Source organism: Lutra lutra, chromosome X, assembly GCF_902655055.1.
Source record: "Lutra lutra chromosome X, mLutLut1.2, whole genome shotgun sequence".
Lineage (NCBI taxonomy): Eukaryota > Metazoa > Chordata > Mammalia > Carnivora > Mustelidae > Lutra > Lutra lutra.
In genome coordinates, this window is record NC_062296.1 from 88,073,487 (window position 1) to 88,088,290 (window position 14,804).

A 14,804-nucleotide genomic window follows, 5' to 3' on the forward strand; every position below is an offset into this window, starting at 1 on the left:
TTGAATTCTATCACTGAACTGTAATTTTAAAAAAGGATTTATTTAGTTTTAGAGGGAGGGAGGAAGAGCAAGGGGAGAGAATCTTCAAGCAGACTCCCCACTGAGTGCTGAGCCAGACACTGGGCTCGATCCCATGACCCATGAGATCAAGACCAGAGCTGAAACCAAGAGTCAGACACTTAACGGAGTGAGCCACCCAGGCACCCCTGAACTGTAATGTTTCTATGGTACACACCATAAAATATTTTCGATACATTTTATTGGGTATATGTATTTGTACTGGGACTGTACTGGTATTGGATTAAAAAGTCCATTAATATAACTAAAACTTACTCAATGTCTATTACCAGGAACAAACCCTGACTCAGCTTACTATCTGGCCAGGAGGGCAGACATTCAACAAACAAATTCAATTGCCAGTTTTCAGAAAGAAGTCCGTGTGAAAGCCCAAGAAGACAGGTCTTCCACGATCAGGTTGAGGGGGACAGGGCCCGGCAGCCAGGCAAACAACTTGAATATCACCTGATAACTGCTACACCAGCATATAGCCAAAGTATTATCAAAATACAAAAGAGAGAGAGGATTGGATTCCCTCAGGAGGCTTGAGGAGGGCATCAGAAAGGAGCTGAAATTTTCAGGGGATGAATAGGACTTCTACAGGCTTAAAAGGTATACCAGTTAGAGTGCTCAGGAAGGCATGTCTTCCCAAAATTGTACACATGGCAGAGCTGGGGGAACTCCAAGCACCAAATGGAAGCGGTGGGTGGCCATCAGACCACTTCCACGGATTCATTAGCTTCCTGGCCAAGCACCACCATAGCCAGTTGAACCAGTTTGAGTGGGACTTGCTATTTCAGGTCAGACCTCAGAGTTTTTTCTTCAGAGTGTAGGGTTGCCTCATAAAACACAAGATACCCAGTTAAGTTTGAATTTCAGATCAACAACGAGTACTTTTTAGTAAAGTCTCCAATATTTGGGACATACCTGTATAACCTGTATTTACCTGAAATTCAAATTTTTATAAAACTTGATTTTATTTTACTCTTTAGCTGTGTGTTTTTATTTGCTACATCAGGCAACCCTAGCAGGGGGCTTAAGAACAAGCGCGGTTCTGCTGCTGGCACAGATAACCACAAACACAACGCCGCCACGACCCCGGTAGCCTTCCGCCCCAAAAGTCTCTCCAGTCCCAAGCCAGAGAGAAACGGGATTCCAGAAAAGAAACGCTGTAACTAGGTAACCAGGACGCGAACCCACCCGACCTTCCGCAGAATCCAGGTTTAGAGGTGCGGTGCATCCTGGGAGTGAGTTTTCTAAGTTCTGCTTCGCTGCCAAAAGCCACCGGACTACAACTCCCAGCAGCCCTAAAGGCTCGCAGCGAGTCACGCTGGGATTTCTGACTTTAGCCTGAGGAAGGCTGCTGGTAGGCTGCTTGTGTCAGAAGAGACGGGGGACGGCTTCTAGAGATTCGTGACACTAAGAATTCATAAGACAGGTTAAACCGACGATTACTACTTTCGATGCAGAGAAAACAAGTCTCCCCCAACATTACGAAAACATCTGCCTACGCGCGCTGACGTTACCGCCCGCGCTGAAGGGTGGGGACCGAGCGGCGCTCCTGCACGTGACGCCAGCGCATCTTTGCGATTGGCCGCCTCGGGGGCGCGGAGCTCGGGCGCGGACGCCTCGGATTGGTGTTTCGGGGCAGCGGGGTGGGACTTTGGCTGCAGCCGCGGGAGGTCCGGACACTGGCGGCCATGGGACTTGCCGGTAAGTGCGAGTCTGACCCTGCGCCGGCACTCTCGGCCGCTTCCGGAGGGGACTGGGCAGCACCCGTGGGAGTGTGGCCGGCGATGGAAGGGGCGAACCCGGCGAGGTTTAGAAGCTCGGAAGTAGGGGTCGATAACCTTCGGAGTCCAACGGGGCTGAGGGTTCGCTGGGGCGGCCGCGCTGGAGCCGGTTCCGCCGAGATTGAGGCGGGTAGGGTGAAGGGCTCCGGGACCCCCAGCCTCATACACCTGCCTACTGTCTGGTCATCATCCTCCTTTTGGGCCTGGCGAGACCCCGCTTGACTCCAGCGGGGTCGGTGGTTGAACAGGGTCGTCCCTTCCTTGGCCCTGGCGCTCTCCGGTGACCTCTCCAGTGAGTGGAGCCGGGAGTGAAGCCGGGGTATTGCCCAGGGTGTGGGTGTGGAAACAACGTTCTCTTGACCCAAGCCCCCGCAGGGTATTCCTAAAGCTCCTCGGGAGCTTCTACTGCTGACTGCCCAGGGATTCGTTGGCCATGGCTGGTTGTAAATTTACGGCCGTCTCGCATTTGCCACTTAAGTGTCTGGATCGAGACCTTGGGCAAATCGCTCAACTTGTTTGGCTTCTCATTTGTAAAGCAAGGGAGGTATTCCTGAATTTCCAAGCCTCTCGTCGGATTTAAAATCCAAGATTCTGTGATTGTTCCGTTTGTTGAGCTTTTACGCCATAAAGATGTTAGTCGTGATAACCCAATGGAAGTAGGCAGATTCCACAGTGTTTGCAGGTTAATGACAAAACTTCAGATAATTTCAGATGGTTCTTTGCTCACTTTTTTTTAAAAAATCACTTATTTTTTTAAATTGAATACAACTGGAAATTCAGGTTTAGGTGACAAACCACAGTAAGAAAATGTTCCTGAAACCACTTCAAAGTACAAAACGGAAGAATCGCAGGATTTGGTAATCTTGAATCTTAATTAATAAATTGAGGTCGACAAACACTTAACTGAGTATTTCTGAGACTGTGTTTAAAATACAGATGACTTTGTTGGCAGGAATAGATAATTAAGAGTTTACAAAGGCAGTTACTTTGCATTTCCTGAGTTTGCAGGTGAAATCAGAAACAGACCTTTAAGGATGGCTTTCCATTGTGTAGTTCAGTTTACGGAGGTATGAAAATCTTATTTGTAAATCTGAGGAAGATTGTCACTAGCTTTCCAAAACACTCTTTAGCTTTAAAACTAAGAATCTGTAATAAGACTGAATATTGAGTGAATTTTGTGAATAAAGTGAATAAGACTGAATTTTGTGCTGATAAGGATCTAGGGGACCCCTGAGATCAATATTTCCTACTTTAGATGTAGGAAATAGCCCCAGATCTGCTCTACCTCGAATTGAGCCTTTATCTTTAAACTTCAAAGAGAGAGACACTTCTGGAAATAGGCCTGTGTAACTGAAAGAAAGGTTAAGAAAGAAAATGGAAGCAGTTTATCACCATTCTTGAAGAAGGAAGAGGAAAACATAGATGGATACCTGTAGCGCTTGCGGTAGGCGCTCCTTGAAAAAGCTACTGTCAGAAAGACACTTAGGATGCCAGGTATATTTTAGTATAAGCCACAAAAGTGAATAGTAAAAGTGTATGGGATTTGCCGCATCAGTGGCTTAAGCTCTAGAGCAGGGCTGGCAAACTTTTTCTGGAAAGAGCCATATATTTAATTATCGGAATGAACTGGTTTGTTAGCACATTCTTCTACACTGTGATGTAACAAACTAATTTTTAAAAATTGGGTGTATCAGTATCTTTAAAGCAAAATTAAAATGTAAGGGCATTGTGGAATCGAGTTTTGTTGTAGAGCGCAGAGGAAGTACTAAGCAAGTAAATGTCAGATGAGTCATTTCATTATATGCTTGTGTTTTAGTTCTAGGGGGAAAGCTAGCAAATGTACATTAGCATAAAACAGTGTTTATGTCTGGATTTGGAAAATGTAATATATTTTGTCGCTGAGCTGAGATCTTGTTTTATTCTCTTTCAGGTACTAGACGACACATAACCGAGTTGCTGTAAGGACAAATGCCTAAACCATCTCAGCATGGCTTATAGAGGAGGAGGTGGGCGTGGCCAGCCCTCCTCATCTCTGCGCTCCTGTGTTAGCCCTGGAAGTCTCTCGACATGTAGGACCCGTACCCATAATATATGCATGGTGTCGGACTTTTTCTATCCTAACATGGGAGGCGTGGAAAGCCACATTTACCAGCTCTCTCAGTGCCTGATTGAAAGAGGGCACAAAGTCATAATTGTCACCCATGCTTATGGAAATCGGAAAGGCATCCGTTACCTCACTAATGGCCTCAAAGTCTATTACTTGCCTCTGAAAGTCATGTACAACCAATCTACAGCCACGACCCTCTTTCACAGTCTGCCATTGCTCAGGTACATATTTGTTCGGGAGAGAGTCACGATAATCCATTCACATAGTTCTTTTTCTGCCATGGCCCATGATGCCCTCTTCCACGCCAAGACAATGGGGCTCCAGACAGTCTTCACGGACCATTCCCTTTTCGGATTTGCTGATGTCAGCTCGGTGCTTACAAACAAGCTTCTAACTGTGTCTCTTTGTGACACAAACCACATAATTTGTGTCTCTTATACTAGTAAGGAAAACACTGTGCTAAGAGCAGCACTGAATCCTGAAATAGTGTCCGTCATTCCTAATGCTGTAGATCCTACTGACTTCACTCCAGACCCATTTAGGAGGCATGATAGTATAACTATTGTTGTTGTCAGCAGACTTGTTTACAGAAAAGGTAATGAAATGATAGCTACAATTGCACTGCACAGACTTTTTTTTTCTTGTAGAAAGCTGTTGAATACTTGAATGTAATGACTGTTTGGCTTTTCGTTTTGTTCTATGGTTTCATAATTACTTCTGCATTAAATATAGCAAAGAAAGGTGTAATGTCTTATACATTCAAAAAGAAATTTCTGGAGTGGTGGTGAATGCTGCCCCTTCCCCCCTCCCCTGTGCCTGCCCACCTTCGATGCTTTAATAGTTACTTAAAGATAAAAACAGTAATCTGATGTTGTTTAATAGGTCAGGTCTTTTTAAAGTTAAAACAGCCCCATATGTGTGGTAAGAAGTAACAGGCTGAGCCCACCACTAGCCCGCCCTTTCTGAAGGCAAAAGTCATGTCTTTCATTGCAGGTATTTTGAAAATTTAGAAAAGCACAGGGGTGGAAACTAAAATCAGCTGTAACTGTACTGTTCAGGGGTGACCGTCATGAATATTTTGATGTACAACTCTCCTGTGTTTTATCGGGATCCTCAAAATCAATGAACTTGTCCCCCACGTGGCTCTTTGGCAACTGGCTTATTTCATCTCATGGCAGATTTAGACATTAAGAGCATGTAGGCAGGTAAGTGGTGAAGGCAGGGGGATTAGCCTGGAGTCTGATCCCGGCTGCATCCTGTTGTGTGATTGAGGACAAGCTACTTAACATCTCTGAGTCTCAGTTTTTTCATTTGTATGGTTTGGGCAACAAGGGGACTCTTGTGAGGGTTCAGTGATGGTTCCTTTAAAGTACTTAGGCCAGTTGATATTTGATAAGTGTCTGCCATTACCAAGGAGGATATTTTTTTTTTAGTGCCTCTGCAGCACTTGACACCACAGTAGCGTTCATAGAGCCTCGTGTACTAGAAGCCCGGAACAGTCTGGTTCAAAACCTAACTGGTCTTCAGGGTGGTATTTGAAAACATGTCTAGTAATCAAAACTGTCATTCCAAGTAGGGAATTATTAAAAAGATAACAGGTACCCTTCCTTAAATACTTGAATTTAACCCTAAATGTTATTAACGTGTACTGAGTTGCCAGTAGTCTGAGGTTGGCCTGTAGGCGTAAGAGTACTGGTCTACCGCTTGGAGCCACATCAACTTTTGGCACAGTCTCCTTCAAAAAGCATAATTTATCGTTGCCAGTTTGGGTTCCTTGTAAGTGGGGCGAGAACGTAACAGTGTCTGAAGTAACGTACTTCTGGATTCTTAACTGGTTTTTGATTTTATGTAGTGGTTTAATCTGACTAGAGCTTTTCTCCATAACTTCGCTTTGTTGAATTTTTCGAACCATTCAGCTTAGTTTCATAGAAACTTGTTCCGTCAGTTTATGTGCTGTTTAACTAAATGTCCCAACACGATAGCAAGTGTAGCTGGCATCAAACATGTGGACCAATGCAGCTGATTGTTGGTGGGCACGGAGTGCAGCGGTGGGATCAGCAACGTCCTGGTGTGCTAGGGAGCGGTCTGAAATCCACGCACAGGCCTTGGTCAGTAGGCTTTATATTTGGAACAGAGCCTTGGTTGATCGAGCAGGTTGGTGGGAAAACCACTGAATGTTTTCTGGGGTGAAGGCATGCTCTCATGTGCTTTCATTCTTGAATCAAGAAGATGTGAATGGACCGGCATTCTCTGGTCTGAATCCCTCTTGGGATATTGGTGATGTGTTTGTCATAACTTAGAAAACGTGCCTAGTTTGTCTTTTAATCACCTTCGGGAGCTAGCTAGCCGAGCAAGCGCCTGATGCACACGTGGTCGAGAATCAGAACAAAACAATTTGTACAAAGATTAAACCTGTTACCTTTACTTCGTGAGTGATGGTATCTTAACCAGCTGAGTTAACCACCAGCCACAGAGCGAAGGTATGGCCTGTCCTGTTCTCAATTCAGTACTTTAACGAATATTGAACCCTCTCCGTATGCCAGACACAGTGCAAAAAGTTAACATTCTCAGAAGGAATGGCCACGTCCATAGCCCAAAAGTGAGTAGCTGTATTTATGGTCCGTTACTTATTAACTAATTAATTTCCATAGGAGGTGTTCCTTTGGACCAGTTCTCAAAGGCCCGCTGCCACGTATTGAGTGAGAGAGGCTAAGTCCCAGTTCTTATCACCCAGGTTTTCTGGCTGCCGTCCTCCCTCTTCTCTAGAGCCTGTTGTGCTCTCAGTCAGGGTGTCACGGTGCTCCTGTGTGCGCGCAGGCACGCCCCACTTCCTGCTGCGGTGGTAATGACAACTTCCATTTATATTCTGCAGTTGATAAAGCCTGTGCATGGTACAGTACCTCACTTGACTCTCCCAACAACTGTAGGGTAGATGTTATCTGCATGTAACAAAGAAACTGAGTCTCAGAGAGGGTAAGTAACTCGCTCAGGTTACACAGTAAGTATCAGAGATGACAAACATGAGTTCAGCTCTTGAGTTAAGGGCTCCTGTTCCCCTCACCTCTGGCCCAGTGTCTAGGTATATGCAGACTGATTCGAGTCTTTAAAATATTGTTAGACTGAGCTTTAAAAGCAGTTCGAATCATGATTTTTCTTTGTCCATTTTGTGTGACTATGGCGATTGAAAGCCCTTTTCTGTGTTCCATTGTGTTAGACACTTCTCAGAGGCAGGAGAGTATCTTTTATCGTTTGGGAAAAACCTTTTATTCTTAGAATAATATTATAGATCATTGATAATGTTCATCAGTTCAGTTTCTTATAAGGTAGTTGTCTGGATTAAATGACATGATGCACTTAAGGGACGTAGCCTGATGTAGTAACCACTCAGCAGATGTTACTAGTTGTTATCAGCTCTTAGGATTATTACTGTGTATGTGTTGCACTTTTCAGTTGAAGAATGGGTTCTTAACCTTCGTATTAGAAGGGAGAAGGAAAGGAAAGAAAGAAAATGAAAGAATTAAAGGAAGCTAAATGTTAAAAGTCGTTAAGCCACCTTCTGGTTTAGGTAGAAATCCAGCTGATGGATTTCGTAATTGTCTCAAAACAAAGGTAGCTAAGATTTTAATGAGAAGCCTTCATAATTCAGAAAAGCCGCATGTGAATTTATGTTTGCTAATGCAATCATATTTGGAAAATACTGGCAGAGTTTACTTAAATCCTACTTTCAATTATTTAATAAAAATGACCCCGTATAAATGATTTCTCCCACCATCTTTTTTAATAACTCATCTGCCTGTATTTGGGAAGATTGATAGAAAAAGTGCAATTCTTATGTATGGGCGTGTGTATGTATGCATTTCTTAAATTAATAAACTTTAACTGGGTTATTTTACATTTACTTTTACCTTCAAATGTGTCCAGTTTATAGTTGTTAATGAACTAAATTCCCAAATAGTGTCAACATTGCTGTCACTTTGGATAGCCACTTTCAGACTGGTAGAGCATGGGTTTTGGTACTGCTTTATATCACCTGAGGTTGGTTTATGTATTGTAAGAAAAACGTTTCATTAAAGAAACAAAGGAACCAAGACGTACCCTTTTGTTCTCCGTACTGCAAGGATCTGGCAATTGAGGTCCTGCCCCCTGCATTTACTCTCATTCAAGGGAAGTGGGCTTCGGCAGGTTTGGACAGACTGCTCTTACATTTGGCTAATAGTATGGGGTTTGTTAAAAGACCCTCCTTACAAACTGCCTTCTCACCAAAGCCAAGGCTGTGGTTCCACTTTGTGGCTTAGCCCCTTCCTGTGGCGGGAAGTGGAACACAGACGTAGAAATTTTGTCGCTGAAAGAGACCTTGGACTTCAGGTACATCCGGTCTCTTCATTTTCTGTATCAGAAAACTTCCCCGTGATCAAAGAGCTTGCTCCTAAAACGGCTGGGACAAGACCTAGATCTCCAGTCAGCTGTCCGGCTGTGTAGAAAATTTAAACATTAGCTACCTCAACTACCTTTTTTAGATGTAGGTAATGCGGAAATGCAAGTGAATAACTTCAAGAATGTTATGTTAGAATGAAACACAGTAGTCCCCGTATTGGGTAACAGTGGACGTCAGTGGATGTATCTGTAAGATTTGCAGCTCTTAGGAGACCACTGGTAGTTGGGACATTCTACCTTCCTAGGAAAGGTTTGAGAGTTAGCTTCTCCACTTAAGGAGGGCGTAGCTAATACTTTCCAAAGTGAGTGGTTTCTCAGTTCTGATTAATTTTTTTTTAAGTTTCAATGTTAATATTTCCAACATTCAACTTTATTTTATATTTTCAGGGACTGATTTGCTTAGTGGTATAATACCTGAACTCTGTCAGAAATATCCAGATTTAAATTTCATAATTGGAGGAGAGGGACCTAAGAGAATCATTTTGGAAGAAGTACGAGAAAGGTACCAGCTGCATGACAGGTATTGATGGATTCTGTATTGTCTTGGGTGAGAAAATATGTTACCTAAATTCAGTTTTGGTTCCATGTGTCTGTTAAGTGGGCTGCTTCTCCTACATGCACTTGATGTAAAAATGTAACGCAAGGCCTATTTTTTTTAAATGTGTATAAAATGGGAAACCTTAGTTTAAAAAAAAATCACAATCTAATTTTTTTTTGCTAGTCCAGTATTATTTGACTTTGGGGGGCAGTGGTTGGAAGTACCCTAGAAGGCATGTGTGTGCGCACGCGCGCGCACACACACACACACACACACACACACACACACAACAACCACTTTGGAAATCGTAGATTTTCAAGCCTTGCTGAGTTCTGCTTTATATAGCATGGCCCAAATCATGTAAATTGTCCTGCACATACAGATTCAAACGCTTTCCTTTCTCAGTAACTTAGAATGATGTTTGCTGTGAAGCATCAATTTAAAACGGGCCTTTTTCTGTTTAGAAATGACTCTTTAATATTTACTCTCCAAAGTATATATATATATATATTTTTTTTTTTTCACGGTTCCTTCTTTTGCCCCAAAGAGTGACATTTATTCAAAGAAAAAAAATGACAAGATGTCCATCCCTTGGCTCCCTTCCCTCCCCACTCCTGTGCAAAGTATATTGATATTCTCACTAAATGCCAACTAATTTTGGAGAAGTTGAAATTTGTATGCGTGACCAAAGTTAGAAATATGTTAGCTGTATGAGTTTTAACCACATAGCTTCAAAAGACTCTTTTAGATCAGAATTTGGGGTATTAATCTTTTACGGTGGAAAATACTAGAACCAGCAATAATCTAAACATAATATGAATAGCACACTTGGCTTCTAACTGATATTTCTTTTCTAGCATGATTTTCACTCCCTTCTTTTCTTCTTTCATTTCAAAAATCAGAGTGCGTCTTTTGGGAGCCTTAGAACACAAGGATGTTAGAAATGTCTTAGTTCAAGGACATATTTTTCTTAATACTTCCCTTACTGAAGCATTCTGCATGGCAATTGTGGAAGCAGCCAGTTGTGGTTTACAGGTAAAAATCTTTGAGGGCTTACACTGTTGGGGTTCCTATACTTGTATTTTGAAAAACAAGCAGATCCATTCTGTAATAACTTTTCATTTAAGTTGATTTTGCTGATTTTCCTGAGATAGGAATTATGGTATATTATATATTCTTTTTCTCTTTTTAAGGTTGTAAGTACCAGGGTTGGTGGAATTCCTGAAGTACTTCCAGAAAATCTTATCATTCTATGTGAGCCTTCTGTCAAGTCCTTGTGCGAGGGTTTGGAAAAAGCGATTTCCCAGCTGAAGGCGGGAGCATTGCCGGCTCCCGAAAATATCCATGATGTAGTAAAGACTTTCTACACCTGGAGGAATGTTGCGGAAAGAACTGAAAAAGTATGTCGTGCTAAGCAGAGGGTATTTGAAGGTTGTGTCTAAATTCTTGGCGTTCCACGTACACGTTTGCTTTTTCTTGCATAGGTTTACCCTTTCTGTTGCTTAAGTTTATGAAGTCTCTTCAGATGAAAAGAAATGTACTATGTACTACTTTTGGTAGTTTTTTGGTAGGCTGAGTTTCTAGTCAACTTGTTGCGTTTGACATCTGAAAACAGCAGTAATGCCATCTAGAGCCTTCATTAAAGTGGGCTTAAGGAAGTTACCGAATTTTCTGGAAGTCAAAACCATTAAGGGCCAGACTGATACTAATAGCTACTCTTAGACATTTTCTTGGGGCTGTTTCTAATTCTAAATCAGGCGGTCTATTAGAAAACACCTGGCTTTGCTTAGTCCAATGGCGGCGATGTTAAAACAAACGTTTAATTCAGGCTACTTCCCAAAATTCTTGCATCACCTTGGCTAAATACCTTGATTTTCTATGGGAAAAGGATTTTTGCATCTCTGCACTGATTGAGAACATAGTAAGTTAGGAGTTAGAATGCTCATGACAGATGTTAGAAAGACCACAGATAAAAAGCGGCAATAGAGAATTTATAGTCGTTCTCTTAATTCTTCCTGTTCCGCACAGGCCGTTTTGATCCTTTGCAACCCTCCTCCGTAGTTTAACTGTGCATATTTAGAAAATTGATGGAAGAAATTAAATTGGAGTTCCCGCTGGAAATATGTTTTGTCAACTGTGCTAATTCACCAGTCTCAGCATAATTCGGACTGAAATGTATTCCAGATGTTTTGAGGTAGAAGAGCTAGCTGGAAACAGCCTGTACCTTTCCAGAGGCTGCTGGCGTGTAGAGCCAGCCCTGCATGTCCCAGCCTTCCTGAGTTTCAAAGGAGATGGCTCACGGGTCCGCAGTGTGACAATGACCACAGTGCAATTGAAACAGATAAATGCTGGCTTCATTTATGTGTTCGAAACTAAGTATGTTTACGGATCTTTGTTTTTAAGATATTTCTGAGTTTCATGTTTAGCCGTGCTTCCAAACAAACAGCAAGGCACCTACTATACCGGTTCGCAGCAGTGAACGTTGTTTTGTTTGCCAAAAGCGTCTGACCTATGCCATCTGCTAAAACTTCCCCCGTCTTTCCCCGCTCCCTTTTATTTGGAGTCCACCAAGTGGTTCCGTATAGTCTCCCATCCGTGCTCAGCAACATGGCCTCACAAGGCTGTGGAAAGAAGAGCCTCTCTGTACCCAGAAGCGCCCTAGGTTAGAGCCCTCTGATGGTGGTTGATGTCTGCCAGCCAGCCGGGAGAGCTGCTTAGCCAAGTCAAGGAATCTTAGAAGGCCAGTCCTGCTTCAGGAAGTCACTGCTGAATTAAATATGGCCTCGACAGAGGTGACCTGAAAAGCGGTTCTAACTTCTCAGGACTTTGGAATTCTCGTAGTTGGTTAGAATTGATGGTGATCTCCTAGGGGACAGGAGTCCTGGCGTATTCGTCTTTGTGTGATGCAGTGTCTAGCCCTGTGTTTTGTCCAGAAGCAGCACTCCGTAAGTGTGGAATCACATGGCAGTAATCACTTTAGTTTGATTAATCACATCCTTACTATAACAACGACGATGAAATGCAAGCGCCTCCCGTTTGCATCTATAACACATTCCTGGTCTGTGCAGGTCGTTGTTTCTTGTGGGTCAGAGCGCTCACTCTCGGCCTCTCTCCCGCCAGGTGTACGACCACGTGGCAGGAGAAGCTGTGTTACTGATGGACAAACGACTGGACAGACTCATCTCTCACTGTGGCCCAGTAACAGGCTGCATTTTTGCTTTGTTGGCTGTATTCAACTTTCTCTTCCTCCTTTTCCTGAGATGGATGACTCCAGATTCTATCATCGATGTTGCAATAGATGCCACAGGGCCCAAGGGCTCCTGGACTCATCAATATCCTTACAGTAAAAAAGGGGGCGAGAATAATGAGATGTCTAAACCCAGGTAGAAGAAAGCCTGGATTGTAAGGTTTTACACATTTGTAATAGTTCTAGTAAGATGATTGAAAATAACCTTCCCTTTTTCTTGCTTTTTTTTAACATTAATTTAGTAAGTTATGCTACCTCTCTATCATTCAATGTTTTATTTTGAGGAAAGATAAAAACTTATGCAATTCCTGAGTGTAGAAACTCCTTGCACTTACTTAAGATTTAGGAGAGAACATTGAAGCCACTCAGGTATGAAATTTTTCAGACTACTGAAGTCCCTCTAACAGAGATGTTTTAAAATTATATTTTGGGAGCTTTTGGGTGCTGAAGGGCCAAATGTTTTCTGGGCATTTTTTGGCCAATTTTAAATGTTCTACCATTAATTAGACATTCACCAGATGTTTACAGGTTTTCTTTTGGGAAGTACAACAACGATATGAACTATTTTTGAGTCTTCATAAACATTTTAGTCATTGAAGTCATGTTCTTAGACATTCGTTTGGTGCGCTCAGTAAGTGTTACCGACCGTCAGCGGGATTCTTGAGCAAAATGGTCCATCAGTTATGAGCATGTTTTAAGCACCTACTGTGTGTAGAAAAATGAACTAGACACATCCTGCTGTTATGGACCAGGGGCGCATCCAGATGTTCTTTGTGTATCTCTTGGGTGGCTCACTTCACCATAGTCACAGTTAACAAAATGGTAAACTGTCTGACATGCCAAAAACACTCAGGCTTCCAATGCCAGGGGAAAGAAAATGGTCGGCAGACTCCGATTTCTTCAATCTGGTCATATGCATTCTCCTAGGTAGAGCCTTCATCTTAATTTGTGTTTATGAAAAACCTTTTTGCTTCTGAAATACTAGGGACCGATATCACTGTTGACGATAGTGCAGAGAAACCCTCCAAGTCTTCCCAGGCATAATTGAGTCCTCTGTAAATGCCTTCGTATTTTCCGAGCAGAACGGATGAGGTGTGCCATCTCCAACTCAGCTGTTACCCTCCTCGACCTTTGATAGAAGTCACTTCCCTTCACTTGTGGCCTAGCTGATGTCTGAGAAGTATTGTCAGTGTGCAGAAGTCTTCACCCCAGAATGTTTTATTTATAGCAAATTGAGTCTGAAAACTGTAGAAACATAGTCTCTTTGTGGTTGTCTGTTCTTAACTGTAATCGTTGTTGCCCAGAGCCATGGGTTTTTAAACCCCAAATTATCCACATGGTGTGTCTTATTAACTCCTTGAACTCCTTAGAATACATTTTTGTGATAAAGGACTGTGAAGTCAAAAGAAAGAGGCGCTTGTGGCGCACTAGGAAGATGCTGGCAGTATTGGGATTCTGTACAGAATTGGTTTCCTTTTTTTTTTTTTTAACGACAACACTCACAAAGCTTCTTTTTTAAAAAGTATCTTAACATGCCTATTAACCGGTTGCCACTGATACATAAAAAATACGATTTTTGTTTTGTGCTAAAACACAAATGCAATGTGATTTTTAAAACCTGCAAGTTGAGCGATCTTTTGTTAAAGAAAAATGGGCTGACCCAAACCATTAAAATCTTAGGGATTTTTTTGCACAGAAATTGATTTATATAAATATGAAATAAACAGTGCCAATAATCACGAAAAAGCAAGAAACAGTAACCTGTGTTTTTATTTATTCTCTCCAGCAGTTTTTAAGGGCATACTACCATTGGTTCTTATATTTTTGTTTCTCAGCATATTTTCAAGATGGCCATTTATTTCAGATGGAAATGGGATTTAAACTATTTGCATGTAAAATATGTAATTTGCAAATCAAAATTAGTTCCTTTGGTTTTAACAAATGGAGGTAAATTTGCTTGTTCTAGTAAATCTTAATTTTCAGGCTTCCTGGATACCTTAATTGTAACTGTCGGTGTTGCACTGGTCAGTATGCGCAAACATATTGTTCGACCCTGCTACTTCCATTAATTTGAAAGTGAACTTGCAGTGACGAGGAATTTATGAAAAATAATACTGTATTTCTCTCGATATTACAAAAACTAGCACATATGAAACTGATTTATGAAAACACGCTACATGTCCAAAAAATAAAGACCAAAATAACATTTTGACAATTTTCTGAGTTTGTCTTGTTTTATGAAGAGAATATGATTTCTTCGTTTAACAGTGCCCCCGCACCCCCTCCCTCTTATGCGTGCTCTTTCACTGTGATTAGACATGTTGCTTGGTCTGTTAGTTAAACAGGAACTGTCCTTCAGATGATGAATTACTCTGTCATCTTTTCTCTCTAGAGTACATTCTCTCTCTTTACTCATGGAATAGCACGTTGAATTATGCCTTTGTTTCCTGATCCACACAAGCCCTGTTTTTCCCTGCGCTGGAGTTGTCGCATGAGCCAAGCAAATACATCTAGAAGCTGTTGTATATGCGAACTACGTAATTATGCTTTCTATCTTGTAAGCTATTTTAAGAGGAATTTGAATTTTGATTTCACTTACAGGAGCCCAGCTTCTCCCACCCCTTTTGT

At 42.0% G+C, this 14,804-nt stretch overlaps 1 protein-coding gene across 4 annotated transcripts; it reads left to right on the forward strand.

Annotated features, from left to right (window-relative positions):
* The first annotated feature begins 1,435 nt into the window (after positions 1-1,435).
* On the forward strand, positions 1,436-13,044 carry PIGA (phosphatidylinositol glycan anchor biosynthesis class A). Of its 4 annotated transcripts, none has more exons than XM_047715949.1 (6): positions 1,436-1,770; positions 3,781-4,552; positions 8,779-8,911; positions 9,832-9,964; positions 10,123-10,329; positions 12,050-13,044. In XM_047715949.1, exons 2-6 carry the CDS (start codon positions 3,838-3,840, stop codon positions 12,314-12,316), a joined length of 1,455 nt encoding a protein of 484 aa, XP_047571905.1. In that variant the 5' UTR covers positions 1,436-1,770; positions 3,781-3,837; the 3' UTR covers positions 12,317-13,044. The 4 variants fall into 4 exon arrangements, with proteins under 4 accessions (XP_047571905.1, XP_047571907.1, XP_047571906.1 ...); XM_047715951.1 differs by lacking the exon at positions 1,436-1,770 and adding an exon at positions 1,790-1,892; XM_047715950.1 differs by lacking the exon at positions 1,436-1,770 and adding an exon at positions 1,871-1,980.
* Positions 13,045-14,804: the final 1,760 nt, after the last annotated feature.